Raw genomic sequence first — 15,713 nt, 5'->3', positions numbered from 1 at the left:
AGGGCTTCACTTGAAATGTCCTGGCCATGGCTGGAGGCAGAACAAAGCCCTGAGCCAAGCATGCTGCCAGGAACCTCAGGAAATCTCCCCCATCAGCATTTTTCTCTCTGGCAGGCACTACTCCCACTTGCGCTTCCCAAGCGCGCTTGGATGGAACAGACAAACAGGAAGGGTGGATGTGGATAAGGGTTGTTTATTCATTGAGCAACTCCTTAAAAAACAGAAAAGCCAAACATTTTTGGTAACAAATGTTAAATCTTTTCCAGATGAGGTGTGTAGCCAGGAAAAGAGAGCAAGTTCCACCTCTCACCCCAGGGAGGACACATTGCTGGGCAGTGTCCAGAGCCCCTCTGTGCCCAGCCATGCTGCAAGGAGCAGCCTTTCTCTGTCCCTGTGTCCCCTCAGCCACAAGCTACACCACCCTGAAACACAGTATTTACAGACCACAGATTCCCACATCACTACACTCCCTGTGCCCAACATGTGGACCTGGAGCTTTAACGGGCAGAAATAAAACCACCAAGCATCCAACCCAGACAGAAAGAAGACTCCAAAGAAACACCAAAGTTTGCACGGCAATAAAAAGATAGCCCTTCTAAAGGAGGTCAATAAATAGGAGAACTAGAAAAAAATCAATTGCTTTTAAGTTCAGCACATAAAGCCCAGTTCCACCCCCAGTGGGTGAGGAGGGAGTGAGGGCTATGGGAATGCACAGAGGAATGTGGCTCTCTCCCCATCAGCATGGGTTTCTCTGCCCTGGGGCTTCTCCTATCCACAAAACTGCCCCTTGAGAGACAGATGCTACTGGCCAAAACCAGTCCCATGGTTGCCCACCAGCAGATAAACCAGGGGCATGGCAGGGGGACACAGCTGTGGGAGGAGTGAGGGGTGTTGGGGTGGGAGAAGCCAGGGAGCTCGGCTCTGTCCGGCCACTCACCCCAGCCAACCCCCCTGGAAGGAAAACCAGTTTCTCCTGAGACATCTCAATTCTACAGCGAGTGTTTAAATAGCTTGAAGTGCAAAAATCAGCTCAGGGATGGCTGGGTGTCCTCAGGAGCATCCGACTCTTCATGGAGGGGTGGGACCTTGCACCATCAGCCTGGCACAGCTGCATCCTCCGAAGCTGCTCCGTGGCTGTGGCAGAGTGATGCTCCAGCCTTCCTGCCATGCAGAAAACTCCGAATTTCTTGACCCCCCCCCCCCCACCTCTCTTCACCTCCCAGTTGAATCCCCAAGAGTCAAAAACCTCCAGGCATTTGCCCAAGGGCTCTTCATCAGCCACCACATTTGCATTCATATGAGAAGGAAATATCTCTTACAATACGGATATTCAATATATATTTGAAGTCAGTTGAGGCTGAGCCAGCCATCGCCTCCACTAACGCCAGACCAGGGCGGGAGCCAGTGCCTGCTTCCTGAGGTCTTGGCCCCGGCTCAGTCTCCTGGAGATTCTGAGGGGTGACTGCCTGCGTCCTTTGCACCCCTTGGAGAAGAAAAAGGGGACCCCTGCCACAGTCCCCCCACGCCAGCTCACGGGGACAATGTGGGCTCCCTGCTTTCAGGCTTGTCGCTTTTGGAGGACTTTGGCTTCAGCAAGATGAACCTGTTGAGGAGGTCGGTGTCCGAGCTGGCCTGGGCGCCTGCATACGCCTCCCCTGGGGACAAAACAGGGTGGGCTCACCTGGTGGGGAGAGCTCTGGGGGCTGGAGGAGCAGCGTCTCCTCGGGGTGGGGTGAGGACACTCACCAGCATAGCTGGAGGACTCGGCCATGTTCTGGGAGCCAGTGATGTGGTGCCAGTAGGCACTGCGGGGCAGCATGGTCGTGGGGGTGCAGGGGTAGGAGAAGTGCTCAGTGCCCTTGTTCAGCAGCTGCAGGGGATGGGGGGGACGAGGGTGACACAGGGCCCCCAGGGTCTCCCCCAGCTGTGTCCCCCCTCAGCACGGGCTGGAGCTCACCCTGACGTTCTTCTCCATCTCCAGCAGGACCCTCTTGTGCTGCTCGGCGATGGCCAGTGTGGCGCTGTGCACGCGCTGGTAGATCTGCTCACCCTCCTGCGTCTGGAAGGTGTAGAGACCTTCTCCTGCATCACACATCCTGTGGGGACAGGGCACAGGATGTCACCAAGGTCTTCAAGCCAAGGGATGACAAAACCCACCCCAGATGGCAGCCGGCGCAGCTTCCCATACTGTTAGAGCTGTGCCTACGTCCCCTTGATGGTGTTGATCTGGGAGCAGCTCCCCGCCTGCTGTGGGCACACTGTACAGGCCACGGCCGTCACCCCTGTGGTGATGCCAGCAGTGCCACCGCCTGGAGCACCCAGCTGGACGAAGGCACACGGCCGTGATCCCTGTCCTGGCAAGGGTGACATCTCACCGTCCGGCCTCGAAGGTGAAGCGGGTGGCGTCTCGGCCGTAGCGGCGCAGGGAGCAGAGGGGCCAGGAGACCAGCTTCACCCGGGGGTTGTGCGTGTCCCAGAGGTAGATGTTTTCGTGGGTGATCTGCAGCTTGCACTCGCCATAAACGTCCAGGTTGGGGCAGGGGAGGAGGAACACGTTGAACCGGTCTGGAGAGGGGAAAAAAAAAAAAAAGAAAAGAAAATAAAACAATCTGCGGGGGGTGCAGCGAGGCGGAGCCCCGGGCCAGCACCCGCCGCCGCGCTCACCCGTCTGCTCGCACTGCACGCCGGGCGCCAGCAGGTCGGGCTCCCCCAGGCTGATGTCGTTCAGGCGGGCGCCCAGGCACTCCACCGACAGCGTCTTGTACCACTCCTCCGCCTCCAGCTCTGCAAGGCACCACGGCAGCCCCTGGGCGACCCTGGCCACGCCGGGCTGCCCCACCCAGCACCCCCGGCCCGGCTCCCCTGGGCGCTGCCCCGTACCTGAGTCGCAGGTGAAGGTCCGGGCGGAGTCGTCGGTGAAAACGATGGCCACCGCCTGTCTCTTGGTCTCCTTGGGCAGCCGCGTGATGCACTTGACATTGCTGATCTCGGTGACCTGCGGAGGGGTTGGTGGCTCGCCGAGGGCTGCACCCTGACCCCAGATGCTGCTCCCAAGCCCTGTCACCCACTGCACCCGGACCCCGACACCTGCAGCACCCAGACCCAGCAGCATCCCCCTCCGGAGCGCACGGGGTGACAGCCACCCAGCGAGTTTAGGCAAGGACCTGCTCTGGCACGGGTCCCCAGGCAGCGGGCAGCACCCCAGCACCCCTCCAGCGCACCCCCTCACCTTGGGGCACCCCCGCAGGCACGCCGACTTCTCATCCGGGTACTTCTCCAGGCGCTGGGGCCCTTTGCTGGAGGATTTGCGGAACACCAGCCAGCACCGCCGGTAGATCTGCCGGGCAGAGAGCGCGGCGCTGCTCGGGGCACGTGGCGGTCCCTGTCCCCACCACATCCCCACGTCCCCCTGTCCCCAGCCCCAGGACCCGCGCCTGGTTGTGCTGGCCCTGCCGGCCTGGGGACAGGAGGGGATGCTGGGGATAGGGATGTGCCGGGGCTGCCGTCATCTGCCCCCACCAGCCGCCAGTGCCAATTACAGAGCTTAATTAATGAACACAGACAAAGCTCCCAAGGGGACCGCTGTTCTGGCATTTCCCCGTCCCCTCTCCTACATCCCCTGCCTCTGAGGGTGGTGGGGCCACCGTCCCCAGGCATGTCCCCCCTCCCCTCGAGCCCGCTCCCTCTTTGTTCTCCCTAATTAGCATGAAATTACCCAGCATGCTCGTTGCTGCCGGCTCCAAACCATGGAGGTGGGCGACCAAACCCCCTGACCCCACACCTAGGGATGCTGCACTCCCACGCCACCCTAATTTGCACCAAACAGCTCCAGCCCCTCCCGGTGTGGGGCATGCCCGGTACTAAACTATGTGTGCAGGGAAACTGAGGCACGGGAGGAAGGGAAGGCTCACAGACATTCCCCAAACCCTGGGGAACCTGGGACAGGTGAACGGGTGTCACTCGGTGCAGGACTCGGCCGGTGCAGGAGCTGGACCCTTGGGGCCGCTGGCTGATTTGGGTACCAACAAGTGGCCTTTCCCTGCCATCCCCCACAGCCCCCAAAGGCTGCTCATTCAACCCCAAACCCGGGGCACAGGATGCCACAAGAAGGACCTGTCCATGTCACCTCACTGGGAAACCAGCACCCCAAATCCATGGGTGTCCCCCCACCATCTCCCCATTCCCCGAGATCCCCACTCACCCCCAGCTTCTTGCTCTTCATCCTCACATAGCCCTGCTTGATGATGTCGTTAAAATTCGTCGCCATGGCGATGGCTCGATAGGGTAGGGGATATTTTGGGAGGGGGGGGCTGCCTTCACCTTCGCCCCCCCCTCTCCATCCTCTTCCTCGTACCCCTCCTGTCTCACCACCGGCCCAGCTCGGTGTTAGCATTGTCCCCCATGCCGGCTGGAAAAGAGAAATGACAGATCGACGGGTGACATCTTCCTCGTCCTCCTCCCCCTCCTCCTTGTCGTCCTCCTCCTCCTCCTTCCCCTCCTCCTCCTCTTCCTCCTCCTCCTCTTCCTCCTCCCTTCGCTGCCTGAACCATCCGAGTGGAACAGTCCGGTGTTAACCCCTGCCAGCGCGGTGGAGCCAGGGTGGCACTGACAGGTGGGTCAGTCCCCTGCCGCCAGCTCCAACATGTGTCCGAGGGGACACCCACAGCAGACCTCGCCCACAGGTCTCCATCACCTCTGGCACTGCCCCTCCTTCCTCCCCGCCGCTCGCTTGGGCAGCAGCACGGCCCCGGCTGGGTTCAGCGGTAGCGGCCAGGCCAGCTCCGGTGCGGGGCTTCGGCCGGCACCGGGAGCCAGAGGGACCCCGGCTCTCAACCTCGCACCCCCGAGGGTGTAACCCGGCCTCTCTCCAGCCCTGCCGTGAGCTCGGCCTCGCTCAGCCTGGTCCCTGCTGGTTCCCCCCAGACCCGACCGGTGGGGCCAGGCGGGGACCAGGTTCCTTTCCCAGGTGGAGAAGTCCCAGGTTAGCAGGCAGTAACCCAGGAAACAGAATGGGGCCATCCCCGGGGATGTTCCACCATTCCAGCGACACCCTGGTCCCCAAAGCCCAGCACCCCGAGGAATCCGACTGGGACAGCACCTTGGGGACCGCCCGCTGTCTCGAGAGAGGCCGGGGGCAGCGCTCCCTCCGAGGGGAACGTCCCCCCATTCCCCCATCCCCCCACGCCACGCACACGAACAGCCCAAGGGAACTCAGAGATGCTGGGGGGCACCTCCCGCCCCCTACCCCCGACCTGCCACCTCGGCACCCCCACACCTGGCTCCCCCCGACCCCTCGTCACCCATCACCCCCAGCTCTCCCACCGGCACGTCCCCGCGGGCGCTGTCACCTCCCGGCCGCTTGGCCCCCGACACTTGTCAGCCCAAACCTCTGTCGAGCCCCGTCCTGTGTCACCCCCTCCGCCCGTCCCCGTCCCCCCGCCGGTCCCCACACCTTACCCGGCCTCCCGCTGCGAGCGGAGCCGCCGGAGCCGCCGCGTCCTGCGAGCCCCGGAGCCGCTCGGCCCCGCCCGGCCCCGCCCAGCCCGGCCCCGCCCCAGTACCCCCCCTCCAGCCCCGGGCTGCCCAACCAGAGCCACAACCGGCCTCCCTGGAAAGAGGTTTTCCATCATTAGGCTTCCGAGTGAACGCCCCGCAGCGACCGACGGGCGGCGGCAGCAGCAGCCTCCTGTCCGTCCCTCGGCTCAGGTGTCACCTCATCCCCGCTCTGTGCCCCCAAACTGGTTTCCAGGCCTCTCGCTAAAACTGCCCCCGGGCACCCCCACCCCCGTGGCCTCACTTGCTGGGCCATAAAAATATGAATAATAGCTGGAAATAAAAGCGCATTAAAAAACTCCATGAGCAGCAAAGAGCCGTGCTTTTAGCCAATCAATTAAAAGGCAGAGCGAGGGGGATTAGCTCACAGAAATATCAATTTTTAATGAGGTTGTGTCTGAGCGCCTCCAAAGCCCCCAGGGGTCTGCGCTGGGCTGAAGGGGCTGTGCTGGGGTGATCGGCACCCACAGGTGAGCACCTCTGCACCCCGGGGTCAGCACCTCTGGGTGAACACCTTTACTGCACAGGCCCAGGGACAGGCTTCACCCGCACGCTGGGCTGGCCTCCAGGCATGGGGACAGGGATGATATCCAGGTGACAGCGGGTGACATCCAGGCCCATGCGTGGCTGGTGAAGAAATGCCGATTCTCCCCGATGCGTCCCCTCCCACCCTTGCTCCTGTGTGGAGAACAGACCAGCAGCTCACACCACCACCAGAGCCTGGGCCCGTCTGGGCTCTGTATTTATAATAAAAAAATCATATACAAATACATACATATATATAATATATATAAAAAGAAGTGGGCAGTTTGTGGCTGCCGGGCTTGGTGCATCTCTCTGCCTGCGCCTCCTCCTCCCGGGCTGCTCAGTGATGCTGGCTTTGGTGGCCACAGCGTTCCAGGAGATGCTGGTGGCCGAAGGGACATCCAGTACTGTCCAAGAAGCAGTGGGTTTTGGAGCACCCCTGGGCAAATTTCTCCCCACTGCTCCGTGCCTCAGTTTCCCCATCTATACAAGGATCACCGCACAGCTGGGTCCCCTGGCGACGCGCCCTTGAATGCGGAGAACTGATGTGGGACGTCCTGCGGAGGTGGCACTGGCCCCGGGCTCTAGGGCACCTGTATCTGCAGGTCCTCGTCCTCGTCGGGGTCGCTGGTGCCGTCCCCAGCGTCGTCGGGGCCGAAGCGGGCGCTGCGCATCTTGCCGAAGAGCGGGGCACTCTGCTGCCGCCGCAGCCTGCAGGGGACGGCTGCTGGGCTGGGGGTGGCAGCACGGCCCTGGGGGGCCCTGAAGCCCAGCCCATTCCCCTGCACCCCCACAGCACGACTGCACCCCAGGGATTCCTTCCCGCAGCCCTCGCTACGCCCCGAGCGCAGGATGAGCCCTCCGGGGCCAACACACCAGCATGGAACTGGGGAGCTGTGCATGGTGCCTGGCACAAGTGGGGCACAAGCTAAACCCCTCCACGGCTGGATATCACTGTGCTGGGCACCACACACCAGACAGGACTGCACAGAAGGGAGGTGTCATCCCCCTAAATTGAGGAAACCCTAAAAACCCAGTAGTCTCCATTCTCAGGAACCTGTGGTGGTGTTAGCTCTTTACTTGTCCTTGTGTGAAAATTCATCACGGAAAATTTATGAATCAAATTTGAAATCCAAAGGCCCAGGATCCAGAGAGATCCAACCAGTCCGCTATACTTTACTGGAAAGCATGAATTATTTAGGGTTGAGCACACAGGGAGTCTGGGGGGGGGCAATGAATCCTCCATTACGCTTCCATGATTTAATGCAGATGTCCCAATAAAATAAAGGATGATTATAAACACCCCCCCTGCATCTCCCGGAGCCACGGCATCGATCCCATGGCCATTTCAGCTCTTTACTGCTGGAGAGGCAAAGCAGGGCTGGGGGAAGTTTTACGGGCAACAAAACTCAGCTCCCACCTCCCCAAACTGGTGTGGGATGCTAGGAGCCTGTCCTGGTCATGGGTACTAGTGAGTGCAAACCTAAGCAGCATCAAACTGGGCCGTGCTGGTCTCAGGGCAGCCTTGTGCTGGTTTAACTGGGAGGTGAATGCCACCCAGCTCAAAGTGGGATGAAGACTGCTCAGAGGATGGCCGTGCCCCTTCCAAGGGTGTTGGAGGCACTTTGGCCATGCTTAGCCCGGGGTTCAACCAGGAGGTTGAGGGATGGTGGCAAGGAGAACACCAGCCCATCCTTGCTGCTCCCTCCGTGGCTCACCCAGCCCCTGCTCACCGTGACTGCAGGTGCTCCAGCTGCACCTGGAAGCTCTCGCTCTGCTCCGTCTGCTCGTCCAGCGACCGCTGCAGCTTCCGTGTCTGGTTGTGGGCCTCATCCAGCTGTGGGATGGGATGGGATGGGATGGGATGGGATGGGATGGGATGGGATGGGATGGGATGGGATGGGATGGGGTGGGATGGTGCTGTTGGCAGCTACATAGGGAGCAGAACAGCTCCCTGACCCTCTCCACCAGCATGAGCTTTCCCACCTCATCCTCGGCTTGGGCCAGCTCCTTCTTCAGCTCCTCCACCCTCAGGCGCAGCTTCTTCACCTCTCCCTCGTGCTGTTCCACGCGGCGATTGGCATGGGCCAGCTCGGCCATCTTCTCCTGGTACTGCTTCTTCAGCTTGGTGTGGATGTGCTTCAGGTCGGCCAGCTCCTGCGGTGCACGTGGGGAGGGGGCTGAGCATGGGACAGCCACCCCCAACACTGGGTGCCCCCTCCTCCCTCCCCAGGGACCTCTCCCATTGCCCCACCCCATGACCCAGGAGCTGATGGAGCAAGGATGGGGTCACCACCATCCCTTGAAGGGCGGTGGCAAAATTTGGGCTTGAAGGAGTCCTTGGGGAGGCAGAACCCCACAAGAGTCACCCAGGGATGCGGTGGTGCGAGACAGCACCCCCCCTACGGCACCTTGTTCTTCTCGAAGAGCTCAGCCTGGATGGTTTTGAGGTCAGTGTCCAGGGCACTGGCGGTCTGGCGCCGCTTGCGAGCCAGCACCTCCTCCAGGTCCTCGATCTGTGCCCGCAGCTTCTTGTTCTCCCGCTCCAGGTTGAGCTTCTCCGTCTCCAGCCGCTCCCGCCGGCCCCACTCAGCCGCGTTCTCTGCCTGCAGCCGCTCCATCTGGGACAGGGGCACGGGGTGGCTGGGGGCAGCGGGACCCCCCTCGCCGCTCCCTGTGCCCCCCACGTTGGGGTTTGGCCTCACCTCTGCACGCAGTTCAGCCAGTTTCTTGTCCATGCTGGAGCGAGCGCCCAGCTCATCCTCCAGGTCCTCGGAGATGCGCCCCAGCTCGTCCTGATGAATCTCCTTCAGGATGTTGAGCTGTGGGGGGACACGGCACCAAAGGGGGCTGTGAACACCCACCTTCCACCTGAGCCCGGCCCACACCCATCCACCCAACCTCCACGGATGGACCCACTCCATCAACAGCACTAATGAGGACCCTTAACAAGCAGCCTGGAGTTGGGCAAGTGGTTGTGGGCCACCACGTCCATCAGGATGTGCCACCCTCTGGGGCAGCTCTGCTCCCCAGGCACCTCACTCACCTGCTTCATCACCTCCTGCTTGTTCTTGTTGAGCTCCTCGTACTTGATCTTCCACTGGCTGAGCTCACCCTCCAGCTTCTCGATGTTCTTGCTGAGCGCCAGCTTGTCCCTGGGGAGAGGCAATGACAGTGACAGGCTGCAGGACCCCGTGGGACGTGCCATCCCGGTGGGGACCAGGCTGGCATCAGCTGGCACCCTGCACGGATGATGCCCCAAGCACTCACTCCCGCTCCTTGAGCAGCACTTTTTGGGACTCATCCAGCCTCAGCTTCAGGGCGGTGACTTTGGTGGCATCCTCCTCCACGACGCTGACGTCCTCCCAGAGCAGGCGGCTTCGTTCCTGGCGGCTGAAGGAGGCCCGGGGGCCCCGCTGCTCCCAGCTCTCGTCCTGCTTGCTCGTCAAGATGTTTTCCATCAGCTCCAGCTCCTGTGGCACCGTGGGTGGCCCAGCACAGGCGATAGGGTGAGAGGGCTTCCCAGCCCCTACAGCACCTAGCCCTCACCCCATAACCGAGAGCATCTGCCCCCCTATTCCCCAGGGATCCCCTAAGGCTGATGAAGAAGGACTTGCCCTCCCGGGGAGCTCCCATACATCACCACACTCTGCTGCCGGCTCCCTGCCACGCTGGAAATTTGGTATCAAAAAATTTAACACCAATTTATGACACCGATCTCACCCAGCACTGCCACATGGGGGACCTTCTACCAAGTGCTCTGAGCGCACAGTAAATGAGTCACAGGGGTTTCTGGGGACCAAGCGTGGAGCCCGTAGGGGATGCTCACATTAGTCTCAGATTTGTCACTCGGCAGCTGTGCTGTCAGGTGGACAGAACTGTCACAGCATGGCACCCTGAGCAGTGACTTCTGTACTGCTCTGAGAGGGGTCTGGCCCTCCCGGTCCTGCCGCAAGAGCAATCCCCCCACACTGCCCATCTTTACAGGACAGCCAGCGGCGGTTCGGGGGTGCACATGGCTAACAGACAAGAATGAGGAGCTCCCCCGTTCCCCTGCCAGCCCCGCACCCCCACCTTGGCTTTTTGGGGCACCTCAGCCCCCACATCCCGCACAGGCTCTTGCTCGGGGCCGGTGTCCCCCTCTGCTCCGTCGGCGGACGCGCTGCCGGCGCTGGCTTGCGGCGGCGGCCGTGGCGAGCGCTCGTCCGGCCGGTCGCGGTCGCGGTCCCGGCGCAGGCTGGCCAGCTCCTTGGTGAGAGCCTCCAGCCGGTGCCGCAGCTGCCGCACCTCCTCCCGCGCCCGGTTGCGCTCGGCGCGCACCTTGCTCCACTTCTCACGCCAGTTGGCCGTGCAGTCCGACCACCACCGCATCGTCTTCTCCATCTGGGCCGCCCGCGCCCGCGCCTCCTCCAGCTCCCGCAGCCGCAGCTCCTCCCGCCCTTCCCAGTCCCCTTCCAGCAAGGCCGGCGGGGGCCCGGGCGAGGGTGTCCCGCTGGGGGGGGACGGGGAGGGCTCGGGGGCCAGCAGGGCCAGGAGCGAGCCCCCCGGCAGCGGCGGGGAGCCGGCCAGGCGCGACGCCCCGCTTTGGCTCATGGCGGGGCTCCCCTAGGGCATGGCCGTCACCGTCCTGCAGCCAGGGACCTGCGGGAGACGGGAGGGGTCAGCTGGGGACCGCGGCAGGCGGCTGGAGGGAAGGGGCGGCAGGGGCACGGTCCCTGGCTTTGGGGAGCGGCACACCGAGCGAGGAGATCCCTGGGATGGACCTCAGTGAGGACTTCGGCAGTGTCCCCAGCCAAGTGATGGCCCCAGACAGATCTCCAGTGAAGACACCAGTGAGGTCCTCAGCGAGGGCCACAGACCACAGCCCAGCCACCGGCACCTGGTCTCAGCTTGGCTCTGCAGGCACCTCTGACAGTGCGCCACAATGAAGGGAAAACATCTACATGTTATTCGCATGATGTCATCTGCATGAGGTCATCTGATGACATCATCTGCGAGCCTCCGACACCATCCCCGGTGCTGGAGTTGGGGTACTCAGCTGCACCCCAGCAGCTCCAGCGAGGGTTACAGCCCGGATCCGGCGCCAGCAAAGCAGGAACAGCTCCGGAAGGAGAGCCGGAGCTGCTGGATCGGCGTGGCGTGGCAGCAGGACGCGTGTCCAGGCAGCTGGATGCGCTCTCCGAAGATGCCGCAACAAAGGGCCGGTGCTGAGTGTCTCCATCCCGGCACGGACCTCACATCCAGGCACAGACCTCACATCCCGTCCTGGATCTCACATCCCGGTGCGGCCAGGCAGGCAAACCGCCCCAGGAAACCTCAATGGGAGGCTGCTGTGCGTCCTAATGGGATAAGTACAGGGTCCAGCCGCGGCTGGCCGCAGCCCCGGCAGGTTTTTGGGACGGTGCAGCCCGGACCTGCTACCAAATCCGGCTGGGCTGGGAAAGCCAGTGCTGGAGCAGCGGGAGCAGAAGCCGATGGCAGTTCTGGGATTTGCGTGGGGGAAAGAACTAATTTTTCTGGTGGTATTTGCTGAAACGGTGAAGTTTTGCTAAAACTCAGCGGCAAGCCCAGGCCCGCGCTCCCTGGGCTGCTCCAGCAGGAATCTCAGGCATCGGCAGGACCCGGCACAGGCAGCGCCCACGGGAGGGCAGATGGCGCACAGGCACCCACGCAAACCCCACGGGAGTACACGCAGAGAACCGGCAACCGCGCAGCGCCCACGGGGAGCACGCGTGGACCCAGGGCACGCCTGAAACACCCACGGGGAGCACGTGTGGAGCACGAGCACCCGCGGGACACCAGCGTGGCTCACGGACACCCCCGGAACACCCTCGGGAAGCACGCGTGGGTCGCCGGCGGGCGCGGATCGCGCCCCCTCCCCGCGGGCTCCCGGCGGGGGCGGCCCCGCATTGGCGCCGGGCTCCGTCACTCACCGGCCGCGGCCCGGGCGGCGGGAGCCCCGCATTCCTCCGCTCCGCCGCAATTCCTCCCGCCCCGGCCGAGAGGCACCGCTCGGCCCGGCCCCGCCCGGTTCGCCGCGGCCCCGCCCGCCCCACCGCGGCCCGGCCCGGCTCGGCGGGGCCCCTCCCTCGCCAAAGTTTCTCAAAAGTTTTCCCGGTGCCGCCGCCCGCCCGCTTGCCCAGCCCGGCCCGGCACAGCCCGGCACAGCCCGGCCCGGCCCGGCCCGGTTCCTCACCCGGCGGTGTCGGCGCGGCGGTACGGGCGGCCCGCGCGGGCCGGGGCGCTGCGGCCGAGTCTCCTCCTCCTCCTCCTCCTCCTCCTCCTCCTCCTCCTCCTCGCCCTCCTCCTCCCCCCGCGGCTCCCGCCCCCCGCCCGCGCCCGGGGCCGGGGCCGGTCCCGGGCCGCGCCGCGCGTCCTGCCCCGTGGCACGGGCCGGGGGCCGCACGCGTGGGGCTCCGGGGATGGGGGCTGCGGGCAGCCCCTGCCCGCCCGTGCCGGGCCTGGGGGCTCGGACACGCGTGTGCACGGGAGGGGAGCTTGCCCGGGGCCGTTGCTGGGCCGCGCACACGTGTCCCTGCACACGCGTGTGTGCCCCAGGGCGTGGGACACGGGGTGAGCGGTGGCCGCGCAGCGCCTGCGTCCCCACGCGTACCCGTGCTGGCTCCCTCCTGGCCAAGCGGCAAAACCCCAAACCACCATTTTGCCCGTCTCTTTCTCTTTGCTGGATGCCTTTCAGACGAGAAATTGGGGGATGCTAGCGGTCAAGAGGAGTTGCGCTCCGCGGGACGTGGAATCGATGCCATGGGACGCCAACACCTTTTTCTCTCCCAGGATCGAACGAAGCAGGGAAAATCAAATCAAATTAAACCAAAAACCGCAAAGCTCCTGCGTGTTCATTCCAAGATCAGATTTTTTTTTTTTTTTTTTTTTTCTGCTGGAAACAACCCCAAGAAGCTGGAGGCGAGGGATGCTTTGCTCTCCTACGCCCCTATCCCAGCGCCTTGTGCCAGGGGAAGCGGCGCCGTCTCTTGCAGCCGGTGAAGCGATTTTGCAGGCGGTTTGGCCAGAGCTGCGGGTGCGTGGTTGTGGCTTTAACCCGATCCCAGCACTGAAACCGGCAAAGTTTTTTTCCAAGCGTGTCTTTACTGTTTGCTCGGACATCCGTGTCTCGGTGACACCAGCAGGCTCGAGGATGCATTGCAGCATCCTGGGATTTGTGGGGTTTACCCTTGCAAAAATCAAACCTCCTTGGTCTGGGGCGCATCACCTAAAGATGTGGCCAGTGACCCATTTCCATGGTCCAAGCGTCACTGTTCTGGTGTCCTTCTCCTCTAGTTCTGGGCTTCCAGCCTGGCCATGGCCACCAGGCCCCCTTAAACCTGTTTCCAAGGAGCCCCCATTCGGGATAGGTCAGACTGAAGCAGATGGTTGCCCTGCATTGTGAACTGAGGCCTAGAAATGTTGCACGAGTGGCTGCAGGCACTGGGCAAGCGCAGCGTGGCTTTGCTGTCCCACAGCGAGCGCTGGTGTGGCTGAGCCATCCCTGCTCCCCGCACCTCTGCACATGGCCACGTCCCTGCAGCTGGACCCAGCAGCCAAGATGAAGCCTTTTGGGGCAAACCTAACCATTTTGGGTTAAAAAAGACCCTTGTTCTGTCTAGGGACAAAGATAGACTTTGTTCTAGGCCAGCTGGCATTGCTGGAGAGCTGTGCTGTGGTGATTGGCGTGCTGGCTCCGTCCTGGCAAATAGCATCAAACTGAGGTGTCATAGGATCAGGCTATCTTGAGTTCAAAGGGACACAAAAGAAACATCGAGTCCAACTCCCTGCTCCTCGCAGGACAACCTGAAAGTAAACTGCATGACTAAGAACATTTTCCAGACACTCCTTAGCTCTGGCAGGCTTGATGCCATGACCTCTTCTCTGGGGAACCTGTCCTGGTATCTGACCACCTTATCAGTGAAAAGCCTTTTCCTGACCTCCAAACTAAACCTCCCCTTGAAGCAACTTCATTCCATCCCCTGCGTCCTTTTGCTGGTCACAGAGATGGGAGATCAGCACCCTGTGCACCCCAGGAATCCCTGGCACACCGCACATCCCAGGCACGCTGGGCACAGCACAGCCTGCAGACACTGCCAGGATGCCAGGCACAGCTCGCACCGCGGGCACAGCGAGCGTCCTGGACGGTTTGAGCACTCTGGGCACAGCACTGGAGCTAAAAGCCGAATCTCTGGGTGGTGGGAGCTGCTGCTGCTGCTGCTGCTGCCGCTGCCGCTGCTGCTGGGGGGGCTGCAGCTCGGGGCCTGTCCTAGGCTACAATGTGAAATGTGCCCAAAGTTTGTATTCTATCACCATCTTCACGAGCTGTTGGAACTAGGTTGGGCAGCGTTTCCCTTGTCCTCTCCTTCCGGACCATCCTCTGTTAATGCCCATCAATGTCCTGCTACACGACTCACAGGTAACTCCCTCCGTGAGCTCGCTCTGTTTAATGGACAATCAAGGATCCATTGCAAGACTGATAAAATGATATCAGCCCATTGTGAGATGCCCCACCCAGGGGGAGGATCCAAGCATTCCCACTTGGATATAATCTGGGACTGGGGACAGCACAGGCAGCCTTACCCACTGGATTCCCGGAGGACAAGAGCTACCAGACCTTTCTGCAGGAACACTGCTTCAACCAGACCACTTCATCTGGACTGCTGCCACCACCACAGGGTATCAGGTTGTATTCTGACTCTGTCAGTGATCTTTTGTACTATTGTTTTTATTTTATTTTATTTTATTTTATTGTATTGTATTTTATTGTATTTTATTGTATTTTATTATTTTTCCTCCTACTAAGTTGGTTTTTTCCGACTTGGAGGCTCTTGCTGGTTTTGCTTTCAAGCCAGCACAGGGCCCCTGGGTGCTGTGTCTTCTGGGGACCGCGCTGCCCGTGGTCTCTCTGTTAGCCACCAGCACTGATCGCTGCTTCTCTTTTGAAGCGCCTTTCGATTGCCCGTGTCCGTGTCCGGCGCTGCCGGGCGGCTCCGGCCGGGCTCCCGCCGCGTGCTCGGTGCAGGTCCCACTAGATGGCACAAGGATCGCAGGAATGGTCCCAGATCGGGAATGTGCGTGCGCAGAGAGGTCGGTGGCTATGCGGGACCGCGGCGGTGCCGAAGCGTCCCCTGACAAATGGGAGGGGACCTCTGAGCCTCCTTGAGGAGCTGCCACTGCGCATCTCACAAGGCACGTCCAAAAGCGGGGGGGTCTCCGGCTACGTCCCCCAAATCCACTTGACGCCAGCGTGGCTGCAGGCTGGCAAGAGCGGCTGTAAGGCTGTGACATCCCCAAATCACCCCGAGCCTGGGTTTTCACCCACGACCGCACCACACTAGAAGCCTTCCCTCTCGCCCCAAATCCAGCGCAGGGATGGAGGCACCTGCAGCCCTGGGGCGGCAGGAAAATGGGTGAGCAGGGCTTTGTCTTGGCATCGGGCAAACGAGTTTGGGTGGAGGAGAGGATGGGAAGTGAGTAAGTGAACTGATCCTCGGCTTTCCTCCCGCTCTCACTGAGGAAGGCAGACGCCAAGCGGAGCTCCTCAAGGAGTCCAGACACTTTCAGAGTTGAAGCAATCCAGCCAGTGGAAATAGCCAGGATAAATTGCAGGGACTAAATCCATCAGCTGGGGG

At 61.9% G+C, this 15,713-nt stretch overlaps 2 protein-coding genes across 3 annotated transcripts; both read right to left on the bottom strand.

The window, feature by feature from the left end:
* Positions 1–177: 177 nt before the first annotated feature.
* DOK4 (docking protein 4) lies at positions 178–5,522 on the bottom strand. 2 transcript variants are annotated; one of them, XM_040075741.1, is made up of 9 exons: positions 5,458–5,522; positions 4,202–4,408; positions 3,230–3,337; positions 2,881–2,995; positions 2,665–2,784; positions 2,376–2,565; positions 1,958–2,096; positions 1,747–1,870; positions 178–1,655 (listed from the first exon to the last, which is right to left on the bottom strand). In XM_040075741.1, the coding sequence occupies exons 2-9, from the start codon at positions 4,391–4,393 to the stop codon at positions 1,531–1,533; spliced, it is 1,113 nt and encodes a 370-aa protein (XP_039931675.1). In that variant the 5' UTR covers positions 4,394–4,408; positions 5,458–5,522; the 3' UTR covers positions 178–1,530. The 2 variants fall into 2 exon arrangements, with proteins under 2 accessions (XP_039931675.1, XP_039931676.1); XM_040075742.1 differs by having other exon boundaries at positions 178–1,603.
* A 749-nt stretch (positions 5,523–6,271) lies between these two features.
* On the bottom strand, positions 6,272–11,815 carry CCDC102A (coiled-coil domain containing 102A). Its single transcript, XM_040075237.2, has 8 exons — positions 10,153–11,815; positions 9,349–9,551; positions 9,125–9,233; positions 8,784–8,900; positions 8,490–8,699; positions 8,065–8,235; positions 7,812–7,915; positions 6,272–6,789 (listed from the first exon to the last, which is right to left on the bottom strand). Exons 1-8 carry the CDS (start codon positions 10,669–10,671, stop codon positions 6,663–6,665), a joined length of 1,560 nt encoding a protein of 519 aa, XP_039931171.1. The 5' UTR covers positions 10,672–11,815; the 3' UTR covers positions 6,272–6,662.
* Between the last annotated feature and the right edge of the window lie 3,898 nt (positions 11,816–15,713).

Source organism: Hirundo rustica, chromosome 11 (genome assembly GCF_015227805.2).
Source record: "Hirundo rustica isolate bHirRus1 chromosome 11, bHirRus1.pri.v3, whole genome shotgun sequence".
NCBI lineage: Eukaryota > Metazoa > Chordata > Aves > Passeriformes > Hirundinidae > Hirundo > Hirundo rustica.
Note: the sequence above shows the minus strand (reverse complement) of the source record. Positions and strands in the feature narration are given on the sequence as shown.

What these genes read in the sequence shown, in the direction of transcription:
- DOK4 (XM_040075741.1), bottom strand. Translation starts at nt 4,393, where the DNA reads ATGCTAACACCGAGCTGGGCCGGTGGTGAGACAGGAGGGGTACGAGGA. An exon ending in TGAAGAGCAAGAAGCTGGGG is followed by an intron (nt 3,338 to 4,201) that starts GTGAGTGGGGAT and finishes TCTGCCCGGCAG; the next exon opens with ATCTACCGGCGGTGCTGGCT. An exon ending in AGATGGAGAAGAACGTCAGG is followed by an intron (nt 1,871 to 1,957) that starts GTGAGCTCCAGC and finishes CATCCCCTGCAG; the next exon opens with CTGCTGAACAAGGGCACTGA.
- CCDC102A (XM_040075237.2), bottom strand. Translation starts at nt 10,671, where the DNA reads ATGAGCCAAAGCGGGGCGTCGCGCCTGGCCGGCTCCCCGCCGCTGCCG. An exon ending in AGGTGCCCCAAAAAGCCAAG is followed by an intron (nt 9,552 to 10,152) that starts GTGGGGGTGCGG and finishes ACGGTGCCACAG; the next exon opens with GAGCTGGAGCTGATGGAAAA. An exon ending in TGGCCCAAGCCGAGGATGAG is followed by an intron (nt 7,916 to 8,064) that starts GTGGGAAAGCTC and finishes CCCATCCCACAG; the next exon opens with CTGGATGAGGCCCACAACCA.